Source organism: Dermacentor variabilis, chromosome 7 (assembly GCF_050947875.1).
Source record: "Dermacentor variabilis isolate Ectoservices chromosome 7, ASM5094787v1, whole genome shotgun sequence".
NCBI classification, from domain to species: Eukaryota; Metazoa; Arthropoda; class Arachnida; order Ixodida; family Ixodidae; genus Dermacentor; species Dermacentor variabilis.
In genome coordinates, this window is record NC_134574.1 from 85,106,969 (window position 1) to 85,128,645 (window position 21,677).

The 21,677-nt window shown below is 43.0% G+C and overlaps 1 protein-coding gene across 1 annotated transcript in view; it reads right to left on the reverse strand.

Annotated features, from left to right (window-relative positions):
- The window catches only part of LOC142587590 (uncharacterized), a 24,070-nt gene extending 7,486 nt beyond the window's left edge, over window positions 1-16,584 (reverse strand). The window contains exons 1-3 of the mRNA XM_075698720.1: window positions 16,481-16,584; window positions 7,037-7,179; window positions 6,898-6,965 (exon numbers count right to left, since the gene is read on the reverse strand). Coding sequence (XP_075554835.1) covers window positions 6,898-6,965; window positions 7,037-7,104 — 136 coding nt within the window. The 5' untranslated portion in view covers window positions 7,105-7,179; window positions 16,481-16,584. The remainder of the gene's footprint in view (window positions 1-6,897; window positions 6,966-7,036; window positions 7,180-16,480) is intronic.
- Window positions 16,585-21,677: the final 5,093 nt, after the last annotated feature.

Sequence of the window (21,677 nt, forward strand, 5' to 3'; positions counted from 1 at the left end):
TGTGTGTAGGATGACTTTTGCGCAAACGTCAATTTTCGTTATCGGCCTCTGAACATTGGAGGCAGAATGTGAAATTTCCCGTACTATTTATATGCAGGGTTCAAAAATTGAAAGGGGAACAACTTCGAAACTACAACAATGCGCTGTTTTCTTTACAGGTTCGCGTACATTTGTGCGAGTGGGCTAATTCAAGCTGTATAAGGGACACTTGGCAGTACTCCATGGCTAGAAATCGGCTACAGAGAGATTGAACGTCGCAGTTTCTTGTAATTATTCGTAAAAAACTTGCGTTGCTCTTTTGTGGTTGCTCGACTTTCAATTTTTTTTCACTGCATAACTATCTCCTTGTGGTGACAGGGATGCTTTGTAATAGTGGCAATGCTTAACGTTGTTCTGTACACGAGTGTCTGTCCGGTTGCACGGATGCGGACGAAACAGAATTCTTGTTTTGTTTTCCTACAGATGCGGATCTACGAGGAAAGACAGAGCAGGACCTTTAGCGGCAAGTGACTCTGGGCTTCATACTTGAATGAAAACATGTCCGCATGAGTGAATAACATTTTGATGCCGAAGCCATTATTTGTGGAGACATATGTACAGTGAATGAAAATTTTGTGTTTTTGGAATTAGAGTGAGTTAAGCCAAAACAGGCGTAATTCCTAGAATGTCTGGAGGCCTACCGGCTTGCTTAATTGTCTAAGCCTTGTATAATGACATGTTATTGGTCAACTAACTAAATTAGGCAACTCACTAAACCAACTGACCAATATGAATAACCTATTGCCTAAAAACATTGTGCATCTGCGAAATACACCTCTATTACGTTGTTTATATAAATATCCAATTTAATCGTAGCTTAATACCTTAGTAACCTAATAAATTACCTAGCCAAAAACTAGTAACTCACTAAGCGAGTCAAATATATAATGAATAAGTAATCTATAAAAACTAGTAATTAACTTGCCTAACTTACTAAATAAAGTTAGTAACAACCTTTCAATGAAAGCACAAATCAATACCCCAAAAATTTCGTTTCCTATTTAAGCGCACAAAGCAGAAGGATAATAAGCATAATGAAAAAAGGAAAAATATTTTGCGGATAGTTTTTTAACAATACAGGCCCAACTACAGCAACGAAAAGTCAAAGTGGGCTTCACCCCAAGCCTCCTATGGCTGCATATGGAACTTGTAGAGGGCTCTCGTAATGTGACCCATTAGGTGCACATTTCATATCTTCATATTACGGGTATAACATCACTGCAGCCTACGATCTTGTATTCTTCTGTCAACTCTGAGCGTTTTTTCGAAACAAAGCCCACCTGACGAGTACCAAAATTCTTCCTCCTCCGGGGTACCTTCTTCGAACCAAAGAATGGCGCTTGCTGGCTCTTATTAAATGTTACCACAGTGCTCTTATGAAAAACTTTGTAATCGATACCTCCACTCAACAAGAAAGGCAACCCTTCTAAATAGAGGGACAAATAGCCAGCCTAATTATTTTAAATACCTAAAGAAATTTACAAATTCATATCTAGCTAATGTAACAAATATCAAACTAGCCTAATTATTAACTCTTAACTAACTAGAATAACCAATTACTAACATAACTAAACTTGATACGCAAACAAAACTATCTACCCTACGTATCTAACCAAACCAAATACATAATAGTGTAATACGGTGCCATATAACGCAAGATTATTCCAATATGTTTTTATTCCAATCCCATGACGTCAAGTTTACGTAACTGTGACGCATGCACCGGGCGGTGACCTGCAGCGTTGTCTTAATAGCCCAGTCAAACGCTCTCCTTGTTTGCAGCAGGTCACTTTTGTTTGCTTTACAAACAAATAACATTGCCTGCATTGAGCGGTTTCTATTATCTACTTGGCAGATAAGAGGCGAGGAGCACGCTCAAGTGGAGAGGGTTTCTATGGGGTCGAACTGGCGCAGTGAAAACAGGTGACTGGACGACGAGGGTGGTGCCGGTGCCTAACATTGGCCCGCTACACCTTACTTAGCTTACGATGGCTGGTCTAAAATCGCGGCGCCGTGCAAGGACCTTTAAAAATGCTGCCAGAACGGATGCTCAACAAAGAAGAGTTGGCAGAGCGATGTCAGTTACGTATTCAAAGGTCTCTATAATGTTATACGGTCACGCAAGAAGATTTATTACATGCAAATAAACCCGTGCTCTCTGGCAACTGTGAGTAGCCAGTGCCTTAGCGATCGGCGGGCAGCCATCTTTATACCTTTTGGAACGGGGCAGTCTCCGGCTATTCAGATGGAAAATCATTTTTCTTCGGCAGATTTATCATCATCATCAGCAGCAGCAACAGCAGCCTGTTTACGCCCACTCCAGGGCGAAGGCGTTTCCTATACTGCTCGAACTACCACGGTGATGTGTTAATTGTGGCCGTGTTGTCCCTCCAAACTTCTTAATGTCGTCCGCCCACCTATCTTTCTGCCGCCCCCTGCTAGACTTCCCTTCCCATGGAATCCAGTCCGTAACCTTTAATGACCATCGGTCATCTTCCCTCCTCAATGCATGTCCTGCCCATGTCCATTTCTTTTTCTTGAATTCAACTAAGATGTCATTAACCGTCGTTTGCCGACACTTTATAAAAGTTATCCTTATCCTATCCTAACTCGCATTTGTTCTCTCACCCAATCTGCGCTTTTCTTATCCCTTAACGTTACACCCATCATTCTTCTTTCCATTGCACGTTGCGTCGTAGTCAATTAAAGCAGAACCCTTTTCGTAAGCTTCCAGGTTTCTGCCCCATACGTGAGTAGTTGTAAGAAACAGCTCTTATATACTTTTCTCTTGAGGGATAGCGGCAACCTGCTGTTCATGATTTGAGAATGCCTGCCAAAATCACCCGAGCCCATTCTTATTCTTCTGATTATTTCAGTCTCATGATCCTGATCCGTGGTCACTACCTGCACTAAGCAGATGTATTCCCTTACCACTTCCAGTGCCTCGCTACCTATCGTAAACTGTTGTTCTCTTCCGAGGCTGTTAAACATTACTTTAGTTTTCTGCAGATATATTTTTAGACCCACCCTTCTGCTTTGCCTCTCCACGTCAGTGAGCGTGCATTGCAATTGCTCTCCTGAGTTACTAAGCAAGGCAATATCATCAGCGAATCGCAAGTTGCTAAGGTATTCTCCATCAACTTTTATCCCCAATTCTTCCCACTCCAGGTCTCTGAATACCTCCTGTAAACACGCTGTGAATAGCATTGCAGAGATCGTATCTCCCTGCCTGACGCCTTTCTTTATTGGGATTTTGTTGCTTTCTTTATGGAGGACTACGGTGGCTGTGGAGCCGCTATAGATATCGTTCAGTATTTTTACATACGGCTCGTGCATACCCTGATTCCGCAATGCCTCCATGACTGCTGAGGTTTCGATTGAATCAAACGCTTTCTCGTAATCAATGAAAGCTATATATAAGGGTTGGTTATATTCCGCACATTTCTCTATCACCTGATTGATTGTGTAAATATGGTCTATTGTATAGTAGCCTGTACGGAATCATGCCTGGTCCTTTGGTTGACAGAAGTATAAGGTGTTCCTGATTCTATTTGCGATTGCCTTAGTAAATACTTTGCTGGCAACGGACAGTAAGCTGATCGCTCTATAATTTTTCAAATCTTTGGCGTCTCCTTTCCTATGGTTTAGGAATACGTTAGCGTTCTTCCAGGTTTCCGGTACGCTGGAGGTCATGAGGCATTGTGTATATAGGGGGGCCAGTTTTTCTAGGACAATGTGCCCACCCCCTTCAACAAATCTGCTGTTGCCTGATTCTCCCCAGCTGCCTTCCCCCTTTGCATAGCTCGAAAGGCGTTCTTTACTTCTTCCGGCGTTACTTGTGGGATTTCAAATCCCTCTAGACTATTATCTCTCACATTATCGTCGCGGGTGCTACTGGTACTGTATAAATCTCTATCGAACTCTTCAGCCTCTCGAACTATCTCATCCATATTAGTTATGATATTGCCAGCTTTGTCTCTTAACGCATACGTTCGGCATAATAATGCATCTTTAATGGGTACACGTCACTTTGACCTGGTGGCTTTCGCGGTTTTGTGACGTCGCGTGACCGACAGGTCAAGTGGCGGTAGCTCGAAAATTTTTGGCCAATTGTGAAGGGCTGATTGCAGAATTGGCAAAGAAAAGTTTGTAGTAGCTTTACGTTACAGCGCTCATGGACAGCCGTACTGAAATCTTCGTGAAAGGAATGTTACTTGCGGTATGCAGTCCATCACACAACGCTGCCGGGAATCATTTAAGAACAAACAACTTGGAAGCTTAGCTTTTTTGCCTGAAGCTTGTGTTGCATGTTCGGTTGCATATTCACTTTGCAAACATGCTGAAATAAATGTGTCAGAGGTGCCTTTGCTGGTAGAAGATTTCCATAGTCGCGCATCCCGGCTATCCCATTGCGGCAGATTGTTGGCCTTGTGCTTATGTCTGCGGCTACGGTGCCACCTCCTGTCACCGTATAAAAGTTTCGAGGAAGTTTCCTACCAGGAATTTGATGGAGGGCATACTCAGTTTCTCGCTCGGCTAAGTTTTGCTCGACGACAGCCAGTGGACAAAGAGAGCGCGAATCGCGCGAAATATGCGAGCAATGAAATGTCAAGATATAGCCACGTGTGTCAACGCGAGGGCACCATGTGCACCTCACTTCGTCGTTTCAAATACAGAAAACTGTATTTCTGTAAATACAGAAAACGCATTATCACGCATCAGTGCCCCCTACTGTTATTGATGCAATACTGCAATACCGTGACGTACCGCTATGCATCTTACAACTCGGCGCAATCCGTTTGCCGTGCCTTTATGGGGCGCCTCAGAGGCATGTCTCTTTTTTCGTGCACTATCTATCTATCCACTGTCGAAAGGTAGCCGTGTAGACACTCTCCCGCCAACAATTCCCTTTCTTTTAAATAGATTAAAACTGAAAGCTTTTTCTTCATCTTATGTGCACAGGTAGCACACTGGGTGGAACGATACACAAATTTAAGAAATGAGCGACGGTTTTACCGCATCACAGCTGCATTTGCGGCTGCCCACGAGGCAACGTCCTATAGTAATATTAAACCAAGAATGAATCTAGATGAGCCAATTAAATTTGAGGGATTCCCTGGGTAGAGTTTATGTCGCGATGCTATTCGCTCATTCACCTGAGAGCGTCGCCAGAGTTCGCGAAGTTGCTGAAGTTTGCCGAACTTGGAATTTCTCGCATAGCGCCCAGGAATAGAGGTAGTTCAAGGGCCCCAAACCACCCTCGGCATTTTTTAAACATTTCATGTAAACACGCGCATCGAGTTCAGAATATCGTCACGACCAACGATGCCAAACGCTGCAGCGCTACTCGCCGCGTGCGCGCTACAAAATAAAAAAAAAGCAATCCCGTGCTCCTCTGCGGGCCTTTCCGCTATCCCCAACGCCCGTCGTGACGTAACCAGCGTGCATCTGGTGATGTCACCAGGAGCAGGCACTGTCGATTGATTGAACAAGCATCTACGACTTTCGGTTAGTCTGCTAGCAAGTTCGCGCGCTCGCTGCTCTCCCTCGTGGTATTCTGCACACTTTCGAATCGGTAACTACGGCCCGCTACGCAAGTGATAACTAGCTCGCGTTCCAACACAGTCGTGCTTAGCGGGCTGTTTAGCTGCGCGAACAGAGTCCAACAGTATTTTGCGATGGCTAAAAGGCATCTGTGTGCGATGCTTCGCTGCAAGAGCGCCGACCGGGAAAACGAAACGGCGCGACACCGGCTACTTCGTGATTACTCCCTGCGCAATGCCTGGCTTGAGCGCATTGGAGTTCCGGCATGCAGAATCAAAGCGCAATGACAATTTACCTATTTGTGGGCGCCGCTTCGGTGCGGCAGGCGCACCTGCATTGACGATGACTCTAGCGTGGAATGGGCCAACGGCCAGTGGGCGAGAACAGCAGAGCGTGATAAACCATATCGTGGCCACGATCTAAGGAAGGCCGCGACGGTGGCAGTTCATTTCCGGCGGAAATGCTTCGGCACGGCGCGTCACCGTACGGCTCCATTATATTGGCGAGGCTTTGTAGACGCACGCAACACAAGGTTTAGAGCGGTAGCCTATCAGAATTTCGAAAAATTCTCGCGGCTACGTGTTCGTTACAGACTGATGCGCAGCTGCCACACCGCAACTAAATTTCTACCTGTGATCGGTTTAGGGGCCCTTTACGGCACAAATCGCATTCCCGAATTCCAACTACAATTTCACTCACTAGAGGTGATGGACGTGAGGAAAAATAAACGAACCGCCGACATATGTGTAGCAATGTCTAGTTATGAATTCAGGAATTTCTTTACCTCCAAGAGTTTCTTATACATATTTAGAACTTTCATAAGATCGTATACTGGATATTGTCGAGATGTCCGTAGACAAATTTTGCTACAAAAAACAGTGCTGCTGGATATGTGATGTGTAGCTATCTTACATTTTATTTCTTAACCTCTTGAAAAGTGCGCTTACCTATGCGATAGCACCTTTGCAAAATCTTCCATAGCAGCCTCTTATCATTACAAGGCTACACGAGTAGGCTATTATTGACATTCCCAGTTTATGTTCGCGTAGACCATTCCACTTGACCTGAATTCGTCGGAAAAGACATGCCAGAAACCCCGCATCTGATCTCCAAGCTAAATCCATCTAACCCACCTCATGATCACTTAACTTTTCTTAATGGGCACAATTCACTGAGTACAATGTTTACTGTGTGAAAGACTATGGCGCACTGTTGTACAATATTTTTGTGTCAATATTGCAGACCACAGTGCAAGACATACTAAAAGGCACGTCAATATGAGGTGAATGAAGGGAATAAAAATTCGGAGTATACCATTGCGCTGGATAAGCATATGTTCTGGGTAAATTGCATTGAACTGTCCCTCGAGGACCATAGAAAACCTGTAAACAAGAAAAATATGTTTCTTATATTCTACTTTTTCGGAGGTATACAACCTGTATGCTTGTCTTACTTTTTCCTCTGGGCGCCGTAGTAAAACAGTCTTGTGAAGAAAATGGATGTGTCTGTCTCGTTTATCATAACGTCTACTTTGCACTGCGCATGACTTCTTCCGGTCACATTGTACGTCCACAAAGGCTCTTTCGTAACTACAAACTGAAAGATGACGAAATACGTGATTATCGGTGAAGCACTCTATGTGTAATAAAATGCCAGCGAGACGCTTCAAGGCATCAAGTTTTCGACATTTACCGTGCGCTGCCTTTATATCGCACAATTGTATTTGTCTTCGTCGTTAACACCAATGCAAAAGGTGGGCATCAGTGTGCACTGAACCGAAAATTTTTGTTTCACAATGAATTCGCAAAGTTTTCTACGAATACAAGGAGATTTACTTTAGATTGCATGTAAATATTTTGTTTTACTGAGTGTTTTCTTTACTGGATATTGGCAAGCGGTAGTAAAATCGAAGAACACAATTTCTAATAGAAAGTGCATATGTGACCAAAATCAAATTTATGCCGCCCAGAAATTGATAGATATAAATAACAACAATGTATGACACGCACGCTGGGCAGTCATAATTTCCAAACTCTCAGCTCAAGTTAGTGCGCCATTTCTATTTGCACATGCAATGAAAATAAACGTCTCGGAGTTTTTAAATTCTTACACTGTGCAAAAAGTCTTTATAAAGTAAGCGAATCTTGCGCCTGACCGTGACATACCCACCAAATGTCTTTTCTGTTACCTTCATTGGCCTATGCTGCGTATTGAAGATTTTACTCAGAGCTTTCTATTCTAAGAGATAAATTAAAAAAAAAACACAAACTAGGAAGAATATATAGGAAAGCCGGGCGATTCACGCTACACTACGCTGGTAACCATGGTCCTGATGGGGAAAAAGTTTCAGAAGAGCAAGAACCAATTTCAATATGTCTATAAATAACATTGGAGAGAGAAAAACTGAAGAAATAAATATTATCAGCATTTGTGTAAAACGGCTTATGGTGCACAACATAGAACACCTCATGGAGGTGTTCGGAGCCACTTAAATATCTGACACCATCGTGCTAGTACAGTGAGCCAACATATCGGAGCAGATTGTATAACACGATGTAGGGTCGGAAATAATTACACTATGAACACATCGGTGTACCGGCGTGCAAGCCAGAACACGGTCATCGCGCTTCGGGTGTGGGTAGTTTCAGCAATTTAGATGGCTATGAATGTTAAATGTGTGAAGTTGTGTGGGGCGTCAATTATACCCTAATCTATAATGTTCCGAAGCATAGCATCGTGTGTCATGAACTACGCCATCCGTGTTGCTACTTAATTTTGGTAGTGTAACAGAAAGTTCCATATAGAAGGGAACGTCACGCGTCTCCTACTCGATGTCGACATACGTGATTAGCATGAAGCTGATTGCCTTTTTAGCGTTCCGGGAGGACATTTAGGCGATCATGGCACGCTGTTTATATTGCGCAAACTTGCGCAGCTCTGTTGCCGGATCAGTGTCTTAAGCTCTGTCATAAAAAGTGTGTAACTGTGGGGTTATGATTACTGGGGCGCCCTATCACTATAACATTTTGCCGACGATCACCTCTTCGGCTACACCATGCGCGAGCATTAAACAAGCTACGTACTTGTATGCAGCGCCAAACAATTGAAGCTAATCTTGCCCACAAGTTTGAGCGCGACAGCAACTGAATTTCTTACTTGGAATTGAAGACACACCAAACTTTTTCGCAGTCCACGCGGAAGCATCTGGCTTCGCTTGGTGCATATTTCCAGCGTCATCTCGGTCACTGAGACCTCTGTAAGATATTCTGCGTCTATTGGGAAATTTTTACAGTCGCCAAGCGAACAGGTCTTCCTTCACAACCTGAATCGCCCAACGAACTGTCGGTCCCTCTTAATTGTTACTGTTGTCGAGTCATCTGTTCCACAAAGACCGCAAGGTTCCCGCTTTGAAACTGCATTTGGGTATCGATGGTGAATTCGACCATTCTTTGAGGAAATATTAGAAAAATTGGGAGCTAAGCCGAAAAATCTCACATTTCGATAGATGAGAGTTGATACTCAAATGGCGTTCCAAGTAACATACCTTTCGCGCAGCGTTCTTCGCTCTTCCATGTAAACGCAGCGACCATTTCAAATGTAAGGAACCAGCTATTGGTGTCATTCGATGAAGGCCCATAGAAGATTGGTTAGTTTATTTGTCGTAGCACAATAGTTGGACACGAAACTGGAGCCTTTTCCGTTGCAAACCTAGCCGTGTCTGGCAGATGTCCGTGTTTCTGCGCTATTACTTGCAGCCTGAGGTACTTTACCTAGTCTACGATGGGGTGTATGTTCGCGTTGTACGCTCAACGAAAAGGGTAGCGCTGATGGTTCCTTTGTGGTGTAATAGCTTATGTATACTCCTATGGAATTACAGCATCATATAAACTCCGAAACTAAAGCTAGTTTTGGGAAAATCGTTATCATGCATCTTTTGTTGTACGTGGGTCACATTTCGAAACACAGGTTTCTGCCAGCATAATGAGTGCAACTGTAATGAACTTCGTCTCAATATCGGCGATGATATTGGAAGATTTTCCAGTGTAAAGTGCGGCCACCTGGTTTCGCAGCAGCCTTCGACGCAACATTCGGAAGTGCACTCAAATTTCTGCGAAACCAAAAGGAGCTGAATAAAAGGTGAGGGAGTTGGCACAATCGAAAAGGACAATAATAGTCACACACGAGAGCCCACAGCGCGGCACATCCGCCACTGGTCACGCTGCGCTTGCTGTGCATGCTGCAATAGCGTTTTTGGCAGGACTTAAATAATTAGAGTGTTTTGCTTTTGTATGATATGTCTTGCGTTATGTTGATACGAGATACGTTGTGTCGCATCCGCACTGGAAGCGAGCACTCTGCAGCTTGGTCAATGAATGCATTCGTTCTGCTCCATGAAAGAAATGGGGTTTACAGTAAATGAACTCCGGGAGAGCGTTTGCGGATATTGATAAATTCCACCATCTGGTTCAAAATCACTATCCTGTCCGCTCTGATTGGCTCATAACTGCTGCTATGCCCTTTGACAGTGGCTCAAAAGCCCGCCATTGCAGAATTTGACAAAGTCCGATAAAGCACCCTACATAAACGAATGTACAGCCTTTGGGTCGTATCTTGAGAAACAATAATCAACATCTCACTCTAAAAAAGTTTACCCTCCTTGGGTTGTATTTTGTCCCCAAACAATAATTGTCTTGTTTCTTGCCCGCATTTCCTTTCTTTAACGCTGCGAGCCCGGTACTTCCTAGTAACAAACGGCTTGCGTGTTATCACCTTGACGCAGCATTCTCGACAGGAAAGTAGAGAGCGCCGAGTTTTCAAGAGAGGAAACGCAAGCAAGACCGTTTCAGAACTCATGTTGCCTGTTGTCGATCATATTATAATTTTCAGCAAATGTCGAAAAATGATTGAAACAATAAGCTCAAGGAAGACCTTAGGACATATGCACAACAATGATATTGGCCTATATGATTGAACTAACGATGAGTCATCTCCTTTAGGTACGGGTACAATTTTGCTGCATTTCCGATGAAAGGAAAGTCTGATTTGGATGAAGAAAAGTTGAACATAATATATAAATATTTACAACACGAAACGAAAGATTTGTAGGACGGTAGAAATAGGAACCGCATGTAGTTTATGCACGCACAGCGGAATTAATAGAAAGTTTCCTTTGCTTAGACCATATATTATTTATTTTATGATTATTCAGCGTTGATTTAGAGACAGTGAATGTCTTGGATGGCAAGGCTAAACGCAAACATTGTCTACCTGACTAAGACCCTGTCACACATAGAATGCTCAACAGTAAGGTAGCATATCATAAAATATAGTATACACACATATCAATAGCGTGGATTACACATACATAGCATACATGACAGACACACATGCAATAAATACAAGAATTATTGTACAACTTTCTAAGTAAAAAACAGTTTAGGTCCAATTGTGAATATGAAAAAAAGTTTTATATCTATACAAGCACAATATGAAACCAACTTAAAATGATTATACATAAAACACACAAGACACCAATTAGCACAATGGCAAGCAGAAAGGGAAAGCAAATATTTTGTCCTAGCACTTTTAAAGCAGTTGAAGGATCTGAAGTGTTACGAAATAGGGATCCGGTTAGGATGAGCATTTATATTAATTTATATTATATATATGCTCGGTATGGTCCTATATATATATATATATATATATATATATATATATATATATATATATATATATATATATATATATATATATATATTTATTTATTTATTTATTTATTTATTTATATATATATCCTTTGTACCATAACAGCTTGACCAATAATATATGTCCGTGAGCTTGGTAGGATCTGAATGCCAGGTAATTAAGGCCGTATTCTAGGCATGCTGGGTTTCTTGCGACAGCTTGAACAGGGGGAAGTGAAATCTATAGCCCCTACACATTTCTCTTCACAATGGCGCTTCTACGAATGACCCGGGTTCCTCAGGCACATAGCAGGGGGTTGCAGGCACACACCATTACATTATCCGCACCTTTAACAAATCAATGAGACTTGTGAAAGAGTATTGGTCAGCTCGGACCTCGAGGATCAGCAACGAATGGATGCCAAGGCCCAGGACGCGGCCAGAGCTCAATGCATCCCGGAATGAGGACGCCTTTCCAATGCTTCATTTATGTAATATACTTGTTTATTCTGTCTCTCTCTCTCTCTCTCCATGCGCACTGGATTAAATGCAAAGATGTTGTTAACAAATGTGACCTATAAATAAAATTTACAGACATAGTAAAAGCCACCCCCCCCCCCCAATGATGGCGCTCTCTCACTAATGTACTAAAGAAAAAAAAAGCTTTTTTGTCTTCTTCTTGCAGTGTGGACAATCTGCTTTTATAGAGAAAGTAGAAAAACGATACATTTTTGGGTCAGTTACTCTTCTAAAAGCGCTGGCTCGTTTCCCCAGACTCTACATCTATTCACAAGCATTTCACGTGCCGGTATAACGAAAAAAAAAACGCGGTATTTGTTCAGGTATATAATATTTCAATCGATGGGTATACTTTTAAACCATGTTTATGCACCGCAAAGGTCCATTGAAAGTTAGCCGTCTGAAGATATTCCTGAGAGTGCCTGAGATTTGCACAGTTATGGCGATTCGTCGACACTCTTTCATTATGTACCTATGCACTGCAGCGCAAATGCGGTTATTGTTACCGCGGGCATGGCTGTTCCATGTGTGCATTCTTATTCTCGTGCGGCCAACTGGCGACCGTATGTCGGCCACCTGCTTCTTTTCCTTGGAGACTGTGTGTGGTTGTTCTTTTAAAGAAGAAAAAGAAACCATCAAAACGAAGGATGCGTGACTTAGTATTAAAAATAATTTCCGTTCTTTCTTCTTTTTTTTTAGCTTTCTGTTTACATATTACAAAATATGAGCGGAAAAGACAGTAAGCGAAGCGCAGTAACAATGTCGTAGCTATATAATTATAGCCAATACGCAAATACGCGCTTTGCAATATCTGAAACACGAGCTACTGAAAAGAAAATGTTTGCTCTGTCGAACCTACTATTTTTATTGTTTATTGGCCACCGCCGCTACCACTGCCACAGTGTTCAGTTGCAGTTGTCGTAACGTGAGAAGCGTTGAAATGAGACTAATTTGTACTTAGAAACATTGCGTTACTGTTGGTTGGAGCAACAATCCTATCAATCCAGCGCATATCCATCGTGTCTAAATCAATCAGTAAAGTCTAACCGATTAGCAGTTCTAGAAATGTGATGTGCATTTTCTCTCTCTCTCTGTCAATTTCGCCATTAAGGTAAAACCATAGTGATTGTATGGTCTTTTTTTTGTTTCTCTAAAAGCACTGGGAAGCGACGCCTTCCTAACGGAAACACTAATGAAAAGAAAGGACTCATGCGAAAAAAGCCTAATATTGCTATAAAAGCATGTTCACTTTTGTCATGGAGTGCCAAACGTGAAAGCTAATTTTGTTTATGCCGATACAATGTTAAGAACAAAAACGTGTAATATACATAGGAACTAAAATACATAAGTCAGGAATACACTTAAGCTTTCCGCTCATGTAATGAACGTTCGCTAACGTTCACGTCTTATTACCAAACATTTAGTCCATAATTGAAAACTCCTGATTCTGCTATATGGCACAGTCGCCATTATGTGGCTTCAAGAAAATAACGAGTTATGTAGATTATATCGCAGCCGCCTGCTTACAAGCTTAAAAAAATAATTAGGAACGCCTACTTGAAGCCATCCACGACAGCACGAAAGGAGAAAAACTAAAGATCTAGAGCTGCTAACCGTGCTCCTATGAGAACTTGCTTAAATACGCACTTCCTATGAGAAGGCTAAACGTGAACTCAGTGCGCAAAGGAAACATCCCGATGAACTTGAAGCATTTTCCTTCGGTCCTTACTCAAATTTCACCGCAAGCGCATGTGTAAATCACAGGTCCGCGTTTCTGCAAAAAAATATATATTAGAAGAACGGCCCTACAACTTTGAGTTTTTAACCTCGAGATGGCCTTTTCTGCTAACAACGCATGGTCGTAACTTCCCTGCCGCGTTATATCAGTGTTTGTATTCCGGTCAAAGCGCTGCTATAGCAGAGCCGGAATTCTCAGACTAGGGGCCGAAAATACGTATGTTACAGGGATTCATCGGGCTGTATAAATTGTTAACTCAGCGTTGAAATTCAAAACACAAAAAAAGTATGCGGATTCCACGCACTGTGGAATCAATGTAAGCGAGTGTTTCTGTGCTGTTTACTTAGACTGATGATAACTGGCGGTGTTGATGACGGCGAATGTTCAACTTTTTCAGCGTTTAGTCCAGCACGGCATTGGTGGGCTGATGTCAGACGATACCTTGTGTGCACCACTGCTGTTTTTCTGCGTTGTGCACAGAACACACAAGGGGAAGTGTTTGTCTGAGGCGTGGTTGTGTACCATATTTCATAAACACGGAGAGGGCTGAGCATTGTCAATGGCTCATATGACACATCGCCTTATGGCAAAAGTATTAAACTTATAGGGCTTTACGTTCGAAAGCCAGAATCGGATTGTGAGGCACGCCATAGCGGCGGACTTCGTATTAATTTTGACAACGCGGCGTTCTAAATATCAGAGCGCGGGTATTTTCTATTTCAGCTCCATCGAAATGTGGCTGCCGCAGCGGGGATGAAGCCAGCGAGCTCAAACTATGCTTTAGCTTCACAGCTACCAGGGCTAACACAGAAGTACTGATTTGACGTGCTACCACTTGCGTAGTATCAGTGAGACCCTGCGTTGCATCCTTATTAATGCGGCCATCCATAACTTGTTTGCTTGACATATTTGCACAGTGCTTATCTTTAGAAATATCATAAACATACTGCCATGTACCTTGCACTTAAATTTATCCAGTTACCTCACAACCGCTGTCGTGTCTCTAAGCGTTTCGCTAACATGCAATGTGCTTCTTTTTGATCATTCATGTTTTTATATATGCGTATACTTGTAATGTGTAATGTACAGTGATGTACAATGTTGCCACTGCGACTATAGCCATATACTGGGCAGCACTATATTTCAATGAATAAATGAGAAAATAAGTAAATAAACAATACTAGAATTTCCTTGCCTTGGCACGTCCCCTTTTCCTTATCTCCTTCACCGCCGCCTGTTTTGGAAATGTAAGATTGGTAAGGCTGTTATTCACTCGTTTCGCGACTGCGTCGGTTGTACCCATTCTGTTCCTCCTCTCCCCTTTCCTTTCTATAGTTTTATGTGCGTTCATTCTAGACTTGTGCGTCAGTAGAATGGTAAGCGCTGCAGTTTCTGCAATGCTTTTTGGGGGCCTGAAAAGGTAATTACAGCGGTCAAGAGGCTAATGTGGCAACTCCCAGGCAGCTCCATAGAGCAAAGTGCATGACCGACGCGAAAGAAAGGTCCAACAAGTTTCTCGTGCCTGCTTTCCTCTCCGCCAAGCTCCTGCCATGTATAAACATGCTCTGAACCACCTTCGACGCGGCGTGCAAGATAACCACGGCAGCAGAAGCAGCAGCGGCGAGAAAGTGAAAGGAAGAGGGAAAGAAACGTTTCGCTTTAAAATTATGAATACAAGATACTGCCTTTTGATTTACGATTTCGCATTTTGGTGAAGGTCGACAGTTGGCTATGTGCGGAATGTTCAAAATTCCAGCACATTACAAAAGTCCACTATGATCTTTATCGAAAACTGCCACAGTGAGCACACGCCTATTAAAGCTGCTTTGCATGTGTACTTATCAAGCGTTTCGCGTACAGTACAGGTTTGCATGAATTTGCTGGTAAAGATAGTATTGTGTGCACACCGAATGCTCACGCATCGGACCCACTACAGTGTGGCAAATTATCGCTGAAGATTTATAAACTGCGGCTTCTTTTGTCTTCTAACTAATTAGCCTCGGACTTGCACCGAAGCTTACCGTGAATTATCACTCATTCCGTGATTTGGGTTTGCGCTTGACCTGCCGCATTCCCACTATGCCGTTGAAGATAACGTACACGGATTCATCTCCGCCGCTTCCTCGAAAATGCCGACTGTGATGACCGTAGCACGGATAACTTCTCGTCTTCTGTGTGCGCGTATTGCACAGTAAGGCGGTAAAAATAAACATGGTGTAACTCGTGAGCAACTTCAGGATGTTTAGCCGCATCATTCCACCAGCAAGATCGTGAATTCTACATATCAGCGAGAAAACCCGAGCACCAATCGACGCGAATAAAAATTATCAACCCTTGCACACATTTCTTGCTGGTCAGTTTTTCCGAATAACAGGGAAACGTACTCAAGTGAAAATAATGTTTATTATAAACGCAACTGTCATAAGAGCCAAAACTACAAACGGAGATAATGAAAGGCAAGCATTACATACCGCAACAGTAAGGCAGCCATGCATCGACGTGTGCAGCTCCAAATACACGGTTGCCTACTAATTGTAAAGAAAATTCATGCCTAGTGCCTGGCAAGTGGGATAGCTTCCCGAAGCAGCAATAATTTTTGAGCTTGCAGGCGACACCTGGTGGTAACGCGGAACTGAAAACTTACTACAGCGCATCAAAAACACCACTACTGGCTATGTTTGGGTTTTCTGGGCTTATATTATAATTTGAAGGCGTGAAATCACCTAGGCCAAACCGATACGTTGGGCTTTGTGGGTAGATTACCACTTTTCTATTGGTTTGTACATTGGTAACAACCAAACCAACAGAGCTAGTAGTGAATATCAAAAGAAGCATCGCAAAGAATTTCGTGTGCACGATTTATGACCAACGGTTAAGAGCATCCGCGAGAATATATCGAAAGACATTTTCCCACTAGGTAAACGGAAGCGGCCAACACTTCAAAAATGTAGGTTACCTTTCTTATATCTGGAGCGTCAACTAAAAGCTGGTAAATGTCCAGATTGTCGCTTGTTAAGATTCCTGCAAAGCCTACCAACAGAAGCACAGCAACCAGCTGCGCTTTCGCCATACTTTTGCTGTGGAAGATATCAATTTCAGGCGTTACTGAGCGCTCCATACGCGATACGCGTGGAGCCGACGCTTGAACATCTATTTCGCTTGGACAGCACCATTGTGAACACACGTCGCAGGTGCGCAGCGAATGAGGATCGAACCCTTTGCTCTGATACCGAGCAGTCGCATATTGTTTGTGGCTTTCCGGCGGAACCATCTGTTTCGGCGAAATGTTACATGATATGCTATTCTGCAAGGTGCAAAGTGTAATGCAGCCTTCGTTTGCATTTAACAATTATGCTAGACATTGACTGGTGGTCGATGCATTTGCTTGGCAAAAAATCTACGTAACAGCCTAAAGTTCACCTGCGTTCTTAAATATTCACGCTAAGTTAATGGGCGCTCGGCTGTACTTGAAATAAATGCTGTATTTTCTTACTGGGGGCCACTATCTGGCTATGACAAACCGCGTGTTTTTTGGATCCCGTATAACTTGACCTTTTCACGGAAGGCGAATCCCGCGAACTCTGAAACATATCGGGGATGTGGCGTGCTTGGCAAGAAATTTCCGCAAAATCAGAATCTTTTTGATGTCCAGAATGCTCCAAGTTTAAGCTACATGTCCTAGAAATACATTTTATCCCACGACCAGCAAAACGTTTGGGAAAGCAATTGTGGAAACTGTTCTCCTTTCATATTTGTTTCCTACCGCTAGTACAACAAATTCATATGGTTCAGATTACTCATATTCTGCAAGCGCGGATGTTAGGCCAGTTCGTAAGACACCTCTGAGCGTGGGGTCATAGGTTTGAAGCTCACAAACACAAACGTTTCCTTCCTTTTCAATTTATTTTTTTATAGATAAATTTCGTTATAGGGATTCGCCTTGCGTTACAAACGGAAGGACGGGCGGGTTTATTCGTTGGCTAGGCATACACATGCGTACGCATTTAAAAGGAGAACTGAACATGACCGTAGAACAACCCAACACTGCTGATAGTAAATATGCAAGATCCCACCCTGCAAGATCCCTGCAATATGCAAGATCCCATGTGAAGTGCAGCTCAAGAGTTAGTAGGATAAAACTCCGACGCTCCGCAATGAGGTGTCACACATGCATTCTTTTCACAGTCTCTCAGCACGTGCTGGTGGGCGAGTTGGTTATGCATGATTACAAAGATTACATTGGAGGAATTAGAGGGTAGTAAATGGGATATAATAGGGCTCAGTGAAGTTAGGAGGCCAAAAGAAGCATATACAGTGCTAAAAAGCGGCCACGTTCTGCGCTACCAGGGCTTAGTGGAGAGACAAGAGCTAGGAGCCAGATTCCTGATTAATAAGAATATAGCTGGTAACATACAGCAATTCTATAGCGTTAACGAGAGCGCGGCAGGTCTTGTTGTGAAACTTACTATGAGGTACAAAATGAAGGTTGTACAGGTCTACGCCCCTACATCCAGTCATGATCAAGAAGTCGAAAGCTTCTTTGAAGACGTGGAATCGGCGATGGGGAGAGTGAAAACAAAATACACCATACTGATGGGCGACCTCAATGCCAAGGTAGGCAAGAAGCAGGCTGGAGACAAAGCAGTGGGGGAATATGGCATAGGCACTAGGAATAGCAGGGGAGAGTTATTAGTAGAGCTTGCGGAACAGAATAATATGCGGATAATAAATACCTTCTTACGCAAGCCGGATAGACCAAAGTGGAGGTGGAGGAGCCCAGACGGCGAGACTAGAAATGAAATAGACTCCATACTCTGCGCTAACCCTGGCATCATAAAAGATGTGGACGTGCTAAGCAAGGTGCGCTGCAGTGACCGTAGGATGGTGAGAACTCGAATTAGCCTAGACCTGAGGGGAGAACAGAATAAACTGGTACATAAGAAGCCGATCAATGAGTTAGCGGTAAGAGGGAAAATAGAGGAATTCCGGATAAGGCTACAGAACAGGTATTCAGCTTTAACTCAGGAGGAGGAACTTAGAGTTGAAGCAATGAACGACAATCTTGCGAGCATCATTAAGGAGTGTGGAATAGAAGTGGGTGGTAACTCCGTTAGAAAGGATACTAGTAAGCTATCGCAGGAGATGAAAGATCTTATCAATAAACGCCAATGTATGAAAGCCTCTAACCATACAGCTAGAATAGAACTGGCAGAACTTTCGAAGTTAATCAACAAGCGTAAGACAGCTGACATAAGGAAGTATAATATGGATAGAATTGAACATGCTCTCAGGAACGGGAGAAGCCTAAAAGCATTGAAGAAGAAACTAGAAATTGGCAAGAATGAGATGTATGCGTTAAGAGACAAAGTCAGCAATATCATTACTAATATGGATGAGATAGTTGAAGTGGCTGGGTAGTTGTGTAGGGATTTATACAGTACCAGTGGCACCCACGACGATAATGGAAGAGAGAATAGTCAAGAGAAATTCGAAATCCCACAGGTAACGCCGGAAGAAGTATAGAAAGCCTTCGGAGCTATGCAAAGGGGGAAGCCAGCTGGGGAGGATCAGGTAACAGCAGATTTGTTGAAATGTGGTAGGCAGATTGTTCTAGAGAAACTGGCCACCCTGCATACGCAATGCCTCACTACTCGAGAGTACCAGAATCTTGGAAGAACGCTAACATAATCCTAATCTATAAGAAAGAGGACGCCAAAGACTTGAAAAATTATAGACCGATCTGCTTACTGTCCGTTGCCTACAAGCTATTTAATAAGGTAATCGCAAATAGAATCAGGAACACCTTAGACTGCTGTCAAGCAAAGGACCTGGCAGGATTCCGTAATGGCTTCTCAACAATAGGCCATTTTCACACTATCAATCAGGTGATAGAGATGCGTGCGGAATATAACCAACGCTTATATATATATATATATATCTTTCATTGATTACGAGAAAGCGTTTGATTCTGTCGAAGCCTCAGCAGTCGTGGAGGTACTACGCAATCAGGGTTTAGACGAGCCTTATGTAAAAATACTGAGATATATCTATAGCGGCCCCACAGACACCGTAGTCCTCCATAAAGAAAACAACAAAATCCCAATAAAGAAAGGCATCAGGCAGGGAGATGCCATCTCTCCAATGCTATTCACAACGTGTTTACAGGAGGTATTCAGAGACCTGGATTGGGAAGAATTGGGGATAAAAGTTAATGGAGAATACCTTAGTTACTTGCGATTCACTGATGATATTGCCTTGCTTAGTAACTCAAGGGACAAATTGCAATGCATACTCACTGACCTGGAGAGGCAAAGCAGAAGAGTGGGTCTAAAATTAATCTGCAGAAAACTTAAGTAATGTTTAACAGTCTCGGAAGAGAAGAGCAATTTACAATAGGTAGCGAGGCACTGGAAGTGGTAAGGGAATACATCTACTTAAGGCAGGTGGTGACGGCGGACCGGATCATGAGACGGAAATGATCAGAAGAATTAGAATGGGCTGGGGTGCGTTTGGCAGGCATTCTCAGCTCATGAACAGCAGATTGTCATTATCCCTCAAGAGAAAAGTTTATAACAGCTGTGTCTTACCAGTACTCACCTACGGGGCAGAAACCTGGAGGCTTACCAAAAGGGTTCCACTTAAATGGAGGACAATGCAACGAGTTATGGAAAGAAGAATTATAGGTGTAATCTTAAGGGATAAGAAAAGAGCTGATTGGGTGAGGGAACAAGCGCGAGTTAATGATATTTTAGTTGAAATCAAGAAAAAGGTAGGGGGGGGCATGGGCAGGATAGGTAATGAGGAGGGAAGATAACCGATGGTCATTAAGAGTGCGGAATGGATTCCAAGGGAAGGAAAGCGTAGCAGAGGGTGGCAGAAAGTTAGGTGGGCCGACGAGATTAAGAAGTTTGCAGGGACGACATGGCCACAATTAGTGCATGGCCGGGGTAGTTGGAGAAGTATGGGAGATGCCTTTGCCCTGCAGTGGCGTAACCAGGCTGCTGCTGCTGATGATGATATTGAATGAGTCGTCTTATCCTGAGTGGTAATGTGGAACTCAAGCTGTGCCCCCAGTCCAAGTCAGCGTGTATCAGTAAAAGCAATCAATCTGGCAATAAAGCTGGAGCCAGGAATGCGACTACTAACAGCGCTCTCGATGAGGCTGCAGATGCGCATTCCCCTCCTATATGCCATGACACTCATGATCTTTCCGTATCGAAAATGTTCTCTAAACTACTGATTGGCCAGAATAAGTTGGTTTGAGACATTCCTGACATCAAGTCATTTCGACAGACAGCCGCCTGCCGTTTTGGTGCTTTAAAGTGTCTCGTGTTGGTACATTAGAATCCTCAGCTAATAATTCTAGTTCAATTTGCGAATTACGTGCAGAAATTAACTACTTATCTTCTCAAATTACCAAGCTGGTGTTAAAAATGATGACCTAGAAAATCATCCTCGAAGAAATAATCTTGTAATACACGGTATTTTGGTAAACGCCAAAGAACACCCTACCATACTGTTGTCCAACGTTACGCCTGTATTTAGCAAGACCTTGAATATTAGCTGTCCTCACGATGAACGCCGCCGCCGGCTTGGTAGAGCACGCACTTGTCGCACTCGTCTTATCATGACTTCAATGATAAAAGCACGACTCTAAAGAACATATATAAACTCAAAGGCTCGAGTCTATTTATTACAGAAAATTTCTCGACAAGGATTAGATTAATCCTAAAAAATATCTAGGAAGCATCCATTTCTTTTCATAACAATGGCTCTCTTGTAAAGTTAACGTACGATCATGCATTAATTGACACGGTTCGTTATAACTGGTATGACAGTTCAAACATATCATTAAAAGTACATAACCATTACCCTGCGAGCTTGTGCCTACGACTCCAGGCTCCTCCGCTACCTGACGTCGTTCTGGCCACCTCGATAACCTCGTTGTTTTGCACATTAATGCTCGCCGTATTGTTAAAAAACTTCTGTAATTTCTATTTATTCCCCTCGTGTTATAGGCATCACTGAGGTATGACTACATAGTAATATTTATGACTCCGAGTTTACACTGCCCGGTTTTATTGCCGTGCGCTTAGACAGGATCCACGGCAATGGCGGCGGCGTTGTACTGCTTTGCCCTCACCTTCGCACAC